The 14,079-nt window shown below is 49.8% G+C and overlaps 2 protein-coding genes across 2 annotated transcripts in view; one reads left to right on the top strand and one right to left on the bottom strand.

Moving 5' to 3' along the window:
• Positions 1-5,555, top strand: part of LOC104538860 (lysyl oxidase homolog 2-like) — a gene marked incomplete at its 5' end in the record, with an annotated part of 9,675 nt that extends 4,120 nt beyond the window's left edge. The window contains 5 exons of the mRNA XM_010182216.1: positions 2,217-2,253; positions 2,681-2,796; positions 3,284-3,420; positions 5,124-5,235; positions 5,405-5,555. Of these exons, the coding sequence (XP_010180518.1) occupies positions 2,217-2,253; positions 2,681-2,796; positions 3,284-3,420; positions 5,124-5,235; positions 5,405-5,484 (482 nt within the window). The remainder of the gene's footprint in view (positions 1-2,216; positions 2,254-2,680; positions 2,797-3,283; positions 3,421-5,123; positions 5,236-5,404) is intronic.
• A 1,988-nt stretch (positions 5,556-7,543) lies between these two features.
• On the bottom strand, positions 7,544-13,812 carry R3HCC1 (R3H domain and coiled-coil containing 1; the record flags this gene model as incomplete). The annotated part of the gene is made up of 7 exons (XM_010182215.1): positions 7,544-7,683; positions 9,456-9,551; positions 10,150-10,220; positions 11,185-11,357; positions 11,556-12,729; positions 12,861-12,998; positions 13,682-13,812. Coding segments are annotated over 7 exons (1,923 nt in total), but the record flags the coding sequence as incomplete, so codon positions are not given.
• Between the last annotated feature and the right edge of the window lie 267 nt (positions 13,813-14,079).

The raw sequence follows: 14,079 nt of genomic DNA, 5'->3' as shown, positions 1-14,079 counted from the left end.
ATCGGTGAGTGCCACGGAGGTGATCTGATGTGGTTGCTGCCTCCATCCGTCCTCTGCTGCTGCCCCAGGGGGGAGTTTTGCTATGGGAGTGCAGGGCTGAAAGGCTGGAGCTGTGGTTGTAGAGCTGTGATGTGTGTGAGGGCAGCTGTGATCCTCTGACAGCAGAGAAACCAGCTTGTGTGGTAGGAATTATGGTTAAGAGCTGGTATGTGGAGCAAGGGCAAGATAGATATATATTATATTATCTATTTTATTAGCTATTAGCTATACACACCCTATATATGTGTGTATATAGATTTATATTTATATATAGTATAGAAAGACATCTTTCTATATATCTATATAGTATAGAAATACATCTTTCTATATATTTATATAGTATAGAAATACATCTCTATACCTATACAGTGTATAGAAATACATCTCTATACCTATACAGTGTATAGAAATACATCTCTATACCTATATAGTGTATAGAAATATATCTCTCTATATATCTATATAGTGCATAGAAATATATCTCTATATCTATCTATCTGTATCTCTATCTGGGACTGTGTATATATAGACAGAAGGAAGCACATCCCTACGTACCCACTCTGTGTAGAAAGGTGCAGCCATCTCAGCTACTTCCCTCACCAGGGACAGGACTGAAGGAACACACTCTAATTCTGCATGTTTTTTAAGTGCATCTCGACTTCACTTAACCTCCCAGCTGTGCACAGTTTGTTTTGTGCTGCTTTTTTGACGAACAGTAAATTCACCCCCATAAATGCATCGTTTTTAGGGCGAAGCTGACACTTTTTCAGCCAAAGTAAACCAGGGGGTGTAGGAAAGGGAGCTATAACCAAGCCATCCGAATGCTTTGCGTCTGGGATGATGGCTTGTTACAAGGTTGATTTTTCTCTAATTTTGGGTAACAGGGTGCTAAGTAACTGTCAGTGCTCAGCTCTTGTCCTGTAAGACTGCTGACACCGGGAGGGTTTTGGGAAGAGACTGGGAAAGGATCAGGAAGGGGCTGAGAGCCAACTGCGTGCTCTAAACTGGGTGCTGTTTATACGGAGGAGGATGAACTCAATTCCTCTTCAATCTTTCCAGCCTGTAAACAGCAGAATGTAAACACCTCCTGCAGTGATTCAGACATGTTTCACAAGTTGAGTCACACTTGAGAACCTCAAACTTTAATCAGAGGCAGCCAAATGAGACACTGCAGAGTTGCCCCTTCTTGCCTATAGCCCTGCTCCATCACCAGGAGCTTCTGTTTGGCCGCCTTTTGATGCGGGAGCAGAACAAAAATGGGAAGGACCCATAGCAGGGATGCAAAGCGATGAACTTAGGGCAGTTTTCTTTGTTTAATTTGGTTTGCAGGTAAGCAGAAACCCACACCAGAGGACAAACTGCCTCCCCTTTCCTCCTTGCTCCTCTTGTAGCTGCAGATAAGTGTGCAGAGTGATGCTGCAAGAACCGTGGCTGGAAGTTTTTTAAGCCAGGATTATTTTTGCAGCTGGAAAGGAGAGGATTTCTGATTTCTTTCTCTTTTTATACTCCTAAGCAATGGCTTTTGAATTAGGGCCTGTCTGGGCCGTTGCCTCCCTCCTCAGAGGGCTCTGCTGTGTCTCAGTGCAGTGTTCCCATAGCTGGGGTAGGCACACAGGGATTTTTTGGGGTAGGCTCTGCTCTCAGCTCCCACAGTTGCTCTCCTATCCCCACACTGTGGCTTTACTCCTGATTCTAAGGCTGGGAGCAAATTCTGCACCCAGCCCTGACCGTGTGGAGCACACAACTGCCTTTTAATGTGGTTCTTCCATCTGAAGCCCCATGGACTTCAACTGGACCAAGGCACAGGCTTCATTTGTTGCTGAACCAGCAGTATGGCATTCAAAAAGTGCTGATTTTCCACCTGAATCCTGGCTTTGCTGGTTCAGGCTCTGCAGCACAGTTGTGTGCTCTCTCCTATCTGTTGCTGGAGCTCTGCTATCGCAGCCCAGGCTGAGCCAGCACCAACATTTCCCATTTCAAATCATGAAACGTTATCGTGTGCGGACCCAGCTGCCGGGTTGCTTAGATCTGAGGGGAGCGAGCGCTGGGAGAAGCTGGTTCCATCTGTTGTTAGCTTCCTGCCAATAAATACACATTCTGCTTTTTAAAAAAATAAAGAACTAGATGAATAAAAATAGCCAGGTTGCTGCTCTGGGTGCATCCAGCTCGGTTTGCAGCCGCTGTTAAGGAGCAGGTGAGATATTTCTTGTTCTGGTAAATGCCAGGGCCACTGGAAGTGATGACCTGGCTGATGGTGGCTTTGATTTTTCCCTCCCTTGCCGTTATAAAACACGGTGTGATCCCCTGGAGCAAGGCTCTCCCCTGGAGCAGCTTTAACACTTGATATGTAAATAAATACCCGGGCTGGGATCCAGCACGGAGGCGACGTGGGCGATGGTGCCATGGAGGATGATGCCCCGGGGAACATTTCCTGCCTGTGGTTTCTCTCACTCCTCCTCCTGCAGCATCACTTGGCCCATAGCACTTCACATGTCGTGTGTTCACCCCATGGGAATGGGGTGTGAAACCCCATCCCAGTGACCGTGCCCCATACTGGGACAGCCTGGGCAGCCCTTGAGGCCTGGTAATTAAATGGTGTCTCTTTTCCCTAATGCTAATTAACCCCGTTTGTACCTTGCAGGCATTACCACAGCATGGAGGTTTTTACCCACTACGATCTGTTGAGCCTCAACGGGACCAAGGTGGCCGAAGGACACAAAGCCAGCTTCTGCCTGGAAGACACCGAGTGTGAAGCAGGTACATGGGCCATCCATCCACCCCTGTGCTGGGAATGACTCGCTGTCCCCGCACAGCGACTGCCTGCAGAGACGCTGTCAAATCCCCCAGCGGGGCTAGAACAGCTCCTGAGGGTCTGCGTGCACGGAGTGGGCTCTGCAGTGTAAGAGCATCCCCATGCTGAGGTTTGCAGCCCTCAGCTCCCTACTTCCTCACCCCCAGCTGCTCTGAAAACCTGACTGTGTGCATTTTCTGGTTCCAGAGCTCACCCCTAGGTGAGGAGTACAGGAGGTGGCAGCTCCTCCCGTGCAGTTAAGCGTGCTATTTCATTATTGTGTTATTTCAACACAAGACATTGAGCAAGATACCGTTGTATTAAATCTCATCCAAAATATTGTGCCTGTGGCTTATCGCTGTTTGTGGGAGCTGGAGAACAACTCGCCCTTCCTCCAGCGTGTCTGAGACTCGGGAATGTAACTCTTTTTTTTTGCCTTTAACTCTCATTTAGATATACAAAAACAGTATGAATGTGCCAATTTTGGTGAACAAGGAATCACAGTTGGCTGCTGGGACGTGTACCGCCACGACATCGACTGCCAGTGGATCGACATCACCGATGTCCCGCCAGGAGATTACCTCTTCCAGGTACGGGGGGTGAAAAGAGGGCTTGGGACACTGCTGCTGCTTTTCTCTCGTCCATTAGGGATGTCAGGAATGTAAAGAACTGGTTTATTTGTGGATGTCCTACAGTACTTATAAATTATGATTGCAAAGATTGTATTCCCAGGATACACACACATATAGATATTCTGTATGTGTATATGTCTGTATGTATTCTGTATGGATGTATAGATCTCTATCTATATCCATACACACACATATACATAAATATATGTATATCTCTATCTCCATACACACAAATATATGCATATATATCTCTATCTTCATACACACACATATATGTATATATATCTCTTATCTCATACACACAAATATATGTATATATATCTCTATCTCCATACACACACACAGAGATACATATACATATATTTATGTGTGTATGGAGATAGAGATATACATATATATCTCCATATACACACACACACAGAGAAATATATGTATATGTGTCTCTCTCTATCTCCATACACACACACACACATATTCTTTAGATATCCCCCTGTACCTAGCACTGGTGAGGCTGCACCTCGAGTGCTGTGTTCAGTTCTGGGCCCCTCACTAGAAGGATGTTGAGATTCTGGAGCGTGTTCAGAGAAGAGCCACAAGGATGGGGAGGGCTCTGGAGAACAAGCCTGATAAGTCTGTATAAGCAGAAGGTTTGTCAACCTGGGTCTTAATCCCAGTCCCATGTTCCCAGCCCTGAACATCTCACCAGTGTTAAGCAAATCTCTTTTAGCCTGGAGAAGAGAAGGCTGAGGGGAGACCTCATCACCACCTCCAACTGCCTCAAGGGAGGCTGTGGAGAGGTGGGTGCTGGGCTCTTCTCCCAGGTGATGGGGGATAGAACAAGGGGAAACGGCACCAAGCTGTGCCAAGGGAGGTTCAGGTTAGAGATAAGGAGGAAGTTCTTTCCTGAGAGGGTCGTCAGAAGCTGGCACAGGCTGCCCAGGGAGGTGGTGGAGTCACCATCCCTGGATGTGTTTAAGGAGCGGGTAGATGAGGTACTTAGGGATATGGTTTAGGGGGTAGACAGGAGCGGTTGGACGTGATGATCTCAGAGGGCTTTTCCAACCGAGCCATTCTGTGATTCTGTGATATATACCTAAAGAATTACCTAACAGGACAACAAAGTGTGCCCAGCTCTTCCCCAAGTGCAAAATCAGGGCCAACACCCACATCTTTGATACGATGCTATGAAGTTACACGTGCAGCCAATGCTGTCACCACACTGCAGTACACGTCACATTATATATAGGCACAGCATCCCACTGTTGTGTCGTACAGAGCTGCTGAGCTGTGTGCAAGCAATGCTGGCTTCAATTGGGGATTGAACGGTGCTGTTTGTGTGTGTGTGAGGAGGCAGGGCTGTCCCTGCAGTTTGGTCTGTGAGGAGGTGGAGTGGGGAATCTGAAAAGCAGCCGCTTCAACTGGAGAGGAGCGAAGGGAATTATTTGTGTCTGCACTGCTGCTGTGTGAAGTGGAGAGGTGCGATCTTGATCTGGTTTTAACTAAGTGGCTTCTGTCTCCTTGCAAATGTTGTTGTGTTTAACGGAAAAATACCCTAAATATTATGGTGTCATGAAAAAGCTGGTGCTGTCTCCATCTGACTGGTGGTAGATCCAGCCCACCTCTTCAATAACTGCATGCTGTGTTTCTCCATCGCTGCCCAGGTTGTCATCAACCCAAACTATGAAGTGGCCGAGTCCGATTACTCCAATAATGTCATGAAGTGCAGGAGCCGCTACGATGGGATGCGCATCTGGATGTACAACTGCCACATAGGTGAGGGGCTGCTGCAGGGGGGGTTTAACGGGTGTCGTGTGGGCCTGACACAAAGACTGGAGCCTCTTGGCTGTTCCAGTTACAGCAAGGTTTAATTAATGCTTAAATTAATTAGCCCAGGGTGTTCCCTGCCTCCTCTCACCCCTGTGCTCTCTCTGTGACTGCCCAGGGGGCTCCTTCAGCGAGGAAACGGAGCAGAAGTTCGACCACTTCAGCGGGCTCACAAACAACAAGGTGTCCACCCGGTAGAGCGCCATCGCCTCCCACCCCACTATTTAAAGAAGCGAGGTTTCCTGCTTCGGTGATCTCCCTAACCACTGCACAAAGAAGAGAAATCAAGCAAACAATCAAACTCTAAAATTAGCAAGGTAAATTATTTCCTAAAGATGCCTTCCTCCCCCAGTTTAGGTGCTCAGACCACCACGTGTCTCCCGTTAACTCCTCCTGCCGTAGTTAGGAGCAGGCTTTTCAACTCTGCTTGGCTCCGCATCTTCACCGTTCCAACTCCTCCAGAAAGGTTTCTCCCTCCACTTTGCAGCACCATCTTTATTCACAGCCGTAGGGTCCTGGCTGCAGCAAGCACAACTTGCCTTTGTTTGCCTACCACCAACCTAAAGGTGTCTTCACCGTTCACGTTCTCCAAGCCATTAATCTCGGTATCTTTAAGCTCTTTGACTCAAGCTTGACCGCACCATTGATGCAAACCCCTCCAGTGGTGACGCTGCTTCTTGAACACAGCTCGTCCTCAGCACCGCCACGTCCTTACTCCGTTTTAGCACAGAAACGCAGGAAAAACAACTAAGAAATCGGAGCGGCTTTTTCTGAGCAGAACAGTATAGCGCTTCATTTAACACTGCAGTGAAACCTGTAGCCAACAGCCGCCTCCCAGCACCACCTCTTCAGTGGAGCAGCTCACGCAGAACTGTTTTCTACGCGTGCATCGGGGCTCCATGAATCTCCAGTACCACCTGGAAGCAGACTTAGCCCATCCCCTGGTGATGAGTCCGCTGGACTGTGAATTTCCACCACACAGTAAGCTGTTCACCCACTACGTACACCCAAATATTACCTTCTAAGCTGGATCTTCGCTCTGCCTTTCCTCAAAAGGCTGGATGTAGTTAAGGCATTGCTGTATCACCATCGCTGAACCTTACAGAGGTAACTTCACGGCTTTCAGCGTGGCTGGCACAGACCCCACCTGTGTAAGTTGTCTTGAAAAGGCCTTTTACACGTGGTCCATTCACAATGGTGCTAAGCGCCTTCCTCTGTTTGTTTGAGGACGCGCGTCGCTGCAGATTTCCAGACACAGCTACTTGAATAAAAAGTGTTTTACCCAGAAAAAAATGCTTTATATGCCATTTGTGTCCTTCTACTCCCTGAAAGTTTAGGGCCTCGCTCCCAATTCCTGGTACTGAAGTTTTTTCTCCCTCTGTACAGAAGACTTCTACAAGCAGCTCAAGTTTTAACGCTTACAGCTGACCATTTCAACCCAAACTGGCTGCACCTAAACCTGTGCTCTCCAGAACCTACCTCACAGGGGTGTTGTGAGGCTCTGAGGACGCAGAAGTCTTTTGCTAATGCCTGTCAGGAGTGTTTCTGTCATTTCTCCATCTAGCAAAGGTTTGTAGCCTACTATAAGTTGGAAAAGCTTCATTTTGTTCTCAGAATGCCGGATTTTGCAGCAGAAGCAGAGGTTGAGATGTCTTGGATGCTCCATCGAGGTGGCTTCCAGCATCTCTCACCACCGGGCAAACTGGAGCTGGGTTTGTGTGTCAGTGGATGACAGCCTTCCCCGCTAACAGTGCCCCAAAGCAAACCAGGCTCTTTAAACGCTACGTAAAGGAAAAACCCCAAAACTCACTTGCATTCAATGGTTGTCAGTCTCGTGGGCTATTTTAACAGTAACACTACAACAAAGTCAACAGTAAACAGATTTTTTTTTTACTCCTGCAGATGCTCTGCTCTCCCTTACAGCTGAATTTTGGCCATAAAGATACCACTTCCTTACTCCAATGCATATTTTTTAAATTATAGAGGCTTTTCTGTAAGCAGCCTTAATGTAAGTAACAGACACTTAGAACCAGGCCAGAGCAAGATGCTCCCCAGGATGAAGAATTAACTACAACCTGGGGCTTGGTTCTTGAGCCCAAAAAAAACCTCTTTAAAGCTTTTCCCCTTCCCAACTTTAGAAAGAAAAGATGGTGCTAATCCATCAGAGAGCAGCCCCGTGGCAACTCGCTGCTCCGCATGCACTTTAATATCGCAGCCATGCTCATCTAGACATCGTTTTGTGGTAGCTGAGATGGGTTTATTCCTCCTGGTCCAAGCTTTCCGGCAGCAGCATCTCGGTGCCCTGGTGCTTGTGCTTCAACCCCAGCGCCCGCCTCACCAACCTCTTCGCCACCGCGGTGTCGGTCTGGGGTCGTTCCTTTGCGAAGTGAAGGAGCTCTAGGGGAAAAAAAAAAAAAAGGTGAAAATCATCAAGTTGGTACTTGATCAATGGCTGAACCATAAACTGGCTTCTATTTTCTGAGCTGCTTTACAGAATCAGCCCAGGAGCACGGGCAAATCATGGTATCCCTATGCAATAAGTTGCTGCTTTTGTTTTAGCGCTTCCACGTTTGTACTTAAGGTTTTTAGGGACAGTTTAAAAGCTGCTTTGGCTCTGATGAAGCTCCCGGCCTCTTCTGCATTGGGAAAGAGAACTGATCCACTTTTTTGGGAGCAGCTTCCTGGCAAAACTGAGCAAATCCCATCTCTGAGAGCAAAATGAAGGCGTGCGGTCCAAGCCATTTATCCACGCACAGGGAAGTTTGATCTCAATTTAGGCTAAATCCAGCAGGCTAAATCCTTTGGAAGCAGAAAGGGGGGAAAAAAATGTGCATTTTTAAACAAAACAGCTCAATCTCGGATGCTTTGGGAAAGCCCTTTGGCCAGTAACCTCTGCTTTCTGGCACACACCCGGCTTGCTATGGTTTCATCTTGCAAGAAATGAAAGCACCAAGTCCACAGAGGTCTGGATTTGGCCTTTATCTCATCATTTATCAGTAAATCTTTGCAAGTTTATTATCCAGTTGCAATGGGGGCTTTGCTTGCTTTTTCCACAGGTTTTGCTAACCAGGGCAGCCCATTGGCAGCTCAGAGGAAAAGAGGCAGACTCAAAGCATCCACAGCTTGGAAAAAATCAAACTGCCACTCTTCCTTGAAAATGAAACAGAATAGAAGAGACACTGTCAGCTAATTGAGATCCAAATTTGGGGGTTTTTTTGGGAAAAAAATTGCTATTTAAATTAAATATCAGTTTATGACCTGATTCAGAAGAGGCTACAGCCTTGGGGACGCATGAATGAAAAGGGATGGAGAATGCAACCCAAATCCATTTCTTGGACATTTCAGTGACACCCAGCAGTCTGAAAACTCAGGAACTTCACTGTGACGGTGTCCCCTGAAAGCTTTAATACCACAATTAATACTGCAAAGTGCTGTAGAAACAACAGCCTTGTCGCGTGTTCAGCAGAGCCTCTACTGCTACCAGATTCATGGCATTTCTTTACTGTGGCGAGCATAACTGATTACAGTATGATTTTAACAGGCGATCCAATAAATAAAACAATGTTAAAGGCTAAGCTTTACCATTTCTTCCTTCACCTGATACTGAATAAAATTATGCCAACGACAAAATCTAAACTGCTGTGGGGTTTGTCTCGCCTTATGAGGAGCAGCTGAGGGAACTGGGCTTGTTTGGCCTGGAGAAGAGAAGGCTGAGGGGAGACCTCATCACCACCTCCAACTGCCTCAAGGGAGGTTGTGGAGAGGTGGGTGCTGGGCTCTTCTCCCAGGTGATGGGGGATAGAACAAGGGGAAATGGCACCAAGCTGTGCCAAGGGAGGTTCAGGTCAGAGATAAGGAGGAAGTTCTTTCCTGAGAGGGTCGTCAGAAGCTGGCACAGGCTGCCCAGGGAGGTGGTGGAGTCACCATCCCTGGATGTGTTTAAGGAGCGGGTAGATGAGGTACTTAAGGATATGGTTTAGGGGGTAGACAGGAGCGGTTGGACGTGATGATCTCAGAGGGCTTTTCCAACCGAGCCATTCTGTGAGTCTGTGATCTGTTCTCTTTAACCACGCAAGTAGGGCACCAGTGCATTTTTTTTTTGCTTAGTATTTATTTCCCTATTTAAGCAAGAAATAATAGTAATAATTAAAAAAAAAAGGTTGTCTTACTTGGTCGCTGAAGTGCCTTGATTTTGGACTGCTTTGTGGCATGGATCAATGGTCGGATCTTTAAGGAAGGATAACGGCGCCCCAGGGCTTGAGATGCTGCGAAGGACAGAGATTGCTGAAATGAGCAGACTCAATATTGGTGCCTTCAATCGTAAAAGATGAGTTATCTCAAGACTTGTACCACACCTAAGCTCCTTCTGGTCACCTCAGCCTCACAGCTCACATTTATTGCACAGGAAGATTCCCCCAAAAATGTGTGTTTTAAAAGACAACGCTGCCATTATCAGACTAAATCCCAGGACAAGAGCATAAACCTTTAGTCTCCATGTGCTGCTGGATGGAAGCTTCCCTTGGGATGGCTCTGTCTGAGCTCAGGGTGTTTGCCCCCTCCATATCAGGTCCCCAGGAGGTTTTTGGACACTTGCAGGGACATTGCCCAGGTACAAGAGACCAAAACCAAGCGGCAAAGCAGATTTATTTCTAGAAATGCAGCAGGAGTCACTCTGCACACAAACAGTCCCTGGGTATCACCCAAGGCAATTAAAACCCTGCTGTTCTTGCAGAGTTCCCTCACAGCATCGCAGTAATTCCCCTTCTCCAGCATTAAAAGCCTTTTGAGGCAGGGAGGAAGAGGCGACGAGCCACAACCACCACAGTGAGAGCAGAGAAACCCCAGCAGCTCGGGGTCCCCTACCTGTGGATGGGCAGGAGAAGATGCCCAGGGCGTGCGTGTCGTCCACCCACTGGATTTTGAAGCCGCTCTCACTAAAACAATGAGAAAATAGAGTAATGTTCATTAATAAGAAAGAAATAAAACACAAAACACACCACCACACAATAAAATCCTCAACCACTTTGGCCTAGCAACAATATTTTGATGTAGAGCTCCCTCTTCCTCTAAAGAAACCTTTGGCCAAAATCAACCTCAATTCCAGGGCCCGTCTTGCAACACAGAAATCCTCTGTTATTTGTGCATCACTTTACAAACGTTACCCAATTGCTCAGACATCCACAATAAAAAAGCAAGTTGTTTATCAGGGTGGTTTGCAGAGCTCAGGGTGAAGGGGTTGATGTGAGAATCTCATAAAAGGAGTGAGTTTGGGAGCAGGGAGGTCAGAGCCTTTCCTGCAGCACAGGAAATGCACAGCATGGACTGCTCAGATTCAGCTCTGTCCACGTGCAGCTCAGTTTCACCCTCACTGAGTGGAAAAAATACATTGATTGCAGGTAACACACACAGTACAGGAGCTTATTTAACATGTAAATCATGGGTTTTCATTTAAGAGATGTGCAGAGGTGAAGTGTTTGTGTCTGGTCAAGTGCACTGAGAGAGGAGGAGGAGGAGGACGGTGGAGGAAAACAGAGACCAACCCAGAGCTGCACCAAGCACCATTTATCACTCACATGGGGCTGGACTTTGGTCCTGCCACTGGCCCATGGCTCTGATCCCTGTATTTATACCGTAAGTCTTATCTCCACCTGCAGCACTGAGCCCTTTTCCTTGCACAGCCTTAAGCAAGCACCGAATTTCACTCAAGCAGTAACAAAAACTCCTAGGAAGCACCTACAGACCCTCACTGAAAGCAGAGCAGGAGCAATAACCCTGCAGGTTGAGCTCGTGTTTTAAATCACGCACGAACCGCAGGGAAGCGTCCTTTAAGGCACAGAAAAGGTGTAAGACAAGGCTGAAATCCAAGACTCGTCAGGTTCTGCTGTGCCCGGTACTCACTGGAAATCCGAGAACACTTCCAGCAGATTCTCAGTTTTCATCGACGGGGAGAAGTCGTAGATTTCGGTTACGTGGCCAAAATCGCCCTCGCCGAGCTGCGCGTCGCCGTAGCTGGAATAATCAAAGCTGATCTTCTCAATGCTGATGTCCTTCACGGTTAAATTGCCCACAATCTGAGAACATTAAAGTAATCATATCATTAAAAATAAGCAGACAAGGTTTTGCTTCGAAGAGAAATCCTCCAGGGCCCTGCACGCCACTTCTCCCTCCTGCACCAGGGACTCTGCTCCCATGGACCAGCCCTACCCCTCGGGCCACCCTCTCGTCCCCCAAAATCGCTCCCTGGGGCAATATCTGTAACAAAACCCCACCTCTGCCATGAGCTCTGCGGTGCAGTCGTCCTCGAGGCCGCTCTGCCCGCGCGCGGCCGCGCTCTCCCCATCGCCCGTGGGCAGACGCAGCTCACGCCACAGCGCCCCGGCCAAACCCGACCGCTCCTTGTCCTCCTCCTCCTCCTCCTTCCCGCTGCGGCTCTCCACGGGAGCATCCACCAAATGCTCATCTGAGGCATCAGGAGCTGGATGCTCAGCACCACAAAGCGGCTCAGATGCAGCCAAAGGCTCATTTTGGGCTTCGGGAGGGTTGTGGTGATGCTCCACGCGGGCAGCGCTGGGGGATTCCTCATCCTGGCTTTCCAGCTTGGAGAAACCCTTGGCTCCCTCCCCGCTGCTGGTGTCCACAAAGTCCCTGCCCGGTTCTGCAGGCGGTGACTGCTTCCCGGTGCTCTCCAGGCTCTCGGCAACGGCACAGCTCTTATCTTGGTCCGTGCTTGACTCGGCCCCAGCCGGGGCCGGACAGCAGATACCGCTGCTGCTCTCGGGTACAGAGGAGGTTTTGCCGACACCACCCGTGTCCCGGCTCTTTTGGTCTCCCTCTTGCAGCTGGCACAGGGTTTTGCTACCTCCTGTAGCGCTGTCGCAGCTCTGCTCTTGCTCTTCCGCTGCAGTTGGGGGTTTATTGTGTACAGAAGGGGGATCTGAACAGTCTTTATCCTGACTTTCCTGCCCGTCACCGTTCTCTAACGACGGGACATCCGCACGGCACGGAGGACGTTCATTAGTGCCATCATCATCTCCTCCTGAAGCACGCTCTTCACCAGGCTCCCGTTCCTTGCCGAGGGCCACGGAGACCCCACCGTGGCTGCCTTCAGCGTCCTCCTGGGCATCCTCAACCGCAGCTTTAGGGCAAATCTCCTCTTCCTGCACCACGTCCCCTCCCGGTTCGGTGACAGCCACCACCGCGCTCTCCCGCTCGCCCCACTCCTTCTTGCGCATGGCTTTGGGGACGTACAGGGCCTTGTCTGGCTTCCTCCAGGGTGGCCGTTTTATCCTGCCGGACCCCACGCAGGCCCGGGAGTTGTCACCGTGCAGGTCCCCGCCGTGGCGCGTTCGGCCGCCCCGGCCCCCCCGGCCCCAGGGCTGCTGGGGGCGCTGCGCCCTGGGGGCGTTGCTGCTGGGTTTTTGGTCGCTGGTGTCGCTGGGCAGCCTGGGAGCAAGAGAACGGCGTGAGCGAGGGGTAGGGGAACCCAAATAACGGGATGCTGGTGAGAGGGAGGAGGAAAAGCATCAGATCCACCACAGGACATGGAAAGAGAAGAGCCATTGCATGTCCCCTACCTCACGGCCGAGTGACAGATGACCGTCCTCCTCCTCCATCCCTCTCCCACGGAGAAGCTGCTCAGCATATCCACGTTTTCCACCGTGCGATGGATCAGGTACCGGAGGCGGCTGGACAGGGGTGGGAACAGGAGCACCCTGAGAAGAGAGAGGGGTCGGGGGCATCAGCAAACTTGCAGGGAGGAAAAGGGCAGGAGTGCAACAAGAACTGATCAACCCCAAGCCGTTCCCAGTGCAGGGTTTAAATCCAAGCAGGACTTTCTGGTACTAAAGAGCCAAAATCCCTTCTCCATCCTAGACCGAGGTGCTCGCTTTGGAGGCAGCACCAGGAACATGTGGGACTCTCAGCCCTGCCCGTATCCACACTGGGAAGGGCTGGGAAGCACCAGTAGATGGTTGCTACTGGTTCCCCAGTCTTCCTCCCAGTCTGAGCGTGCTCCAGAAACCAGTAATTAAAGGATGAATAAACACCACGTTTGATTTCATTGCGTTTAGACACGTTTTTACAGTTCTGATTTCACTCCTCAACACTTTACAATCGCGCTGGTGCTTTCTCTGCCAAACACGTCTTTAAAAAGCAATCAAACAAATATTTAAGGTCATTACAAGACTGAAGTGATCCCACCCCTGCTCCTGATGGACACCCCCTTTTTGGCCATCCCAAGGGTCACTGGGACCGGGGTCCAGGTCCAGTTAAACCCAGCCTGTTTCACCCCAGAGAACCAACACAAAACAGCGGCCCAATGTGCCAACGCCAAGGGACCGCGGGCTGTGGCAGGGAGGGGGTCACCCCCTGCAAGGACCCTTGGCCGAGCACCCACCGGTGGTGCTGCCCCTGCAGCATGAAGTGCTCCAGCTCCTCCGTGATCCTGCCCACGAACTCATCCTCGTTGGGCGACAGGAAGACGCCGTCCATGCAGCGCAGCGCCAGGGTGGCAGCGGACGGGGGGACCTGTGGAGGGACAGGGGTGCATGTAGAGATGGCTGCCCTGCACCCATGGGTGCCCTGAGCCCCTGCAAACCCCATCCATGCTCTGCACTCACCCAGCTGCAGCCCTGACCCCCGTCCTCTGCACCCCCAGCACCTTCCCTGTGCACCCCTCAAAACCCGAGCACCCTCTTACCCCCTTCTCCATACACCCCAAGCACCCCATGCTGCTCTGCTCACCCCACTGTGCCCCAGCTCTCTCTCTGTGCACCCCTCAAAACCCCTGAGCAC

This window comes from Mesitornis unicolor, unplaced genomic scaffold (assembly GCF_000695765.1).
Source record: "Mesitornis unicolor isolate BGI_N332 unplaced genomic scaffold, ASM69576v1 scaffold45713, whole genome shotgun sequence".
Classification (NCBI taxonomy): Eukaryota; Metazoa; Chordata; class Aves; order Mesitornithiformes; family Mesitornithidae; genus Mesitornis; species Mesitornis unicolor.
Note: the sequence above shows the minus strand (reverse complement) of the source record. Positions and strands in the feature narration are given on the sequence as shown.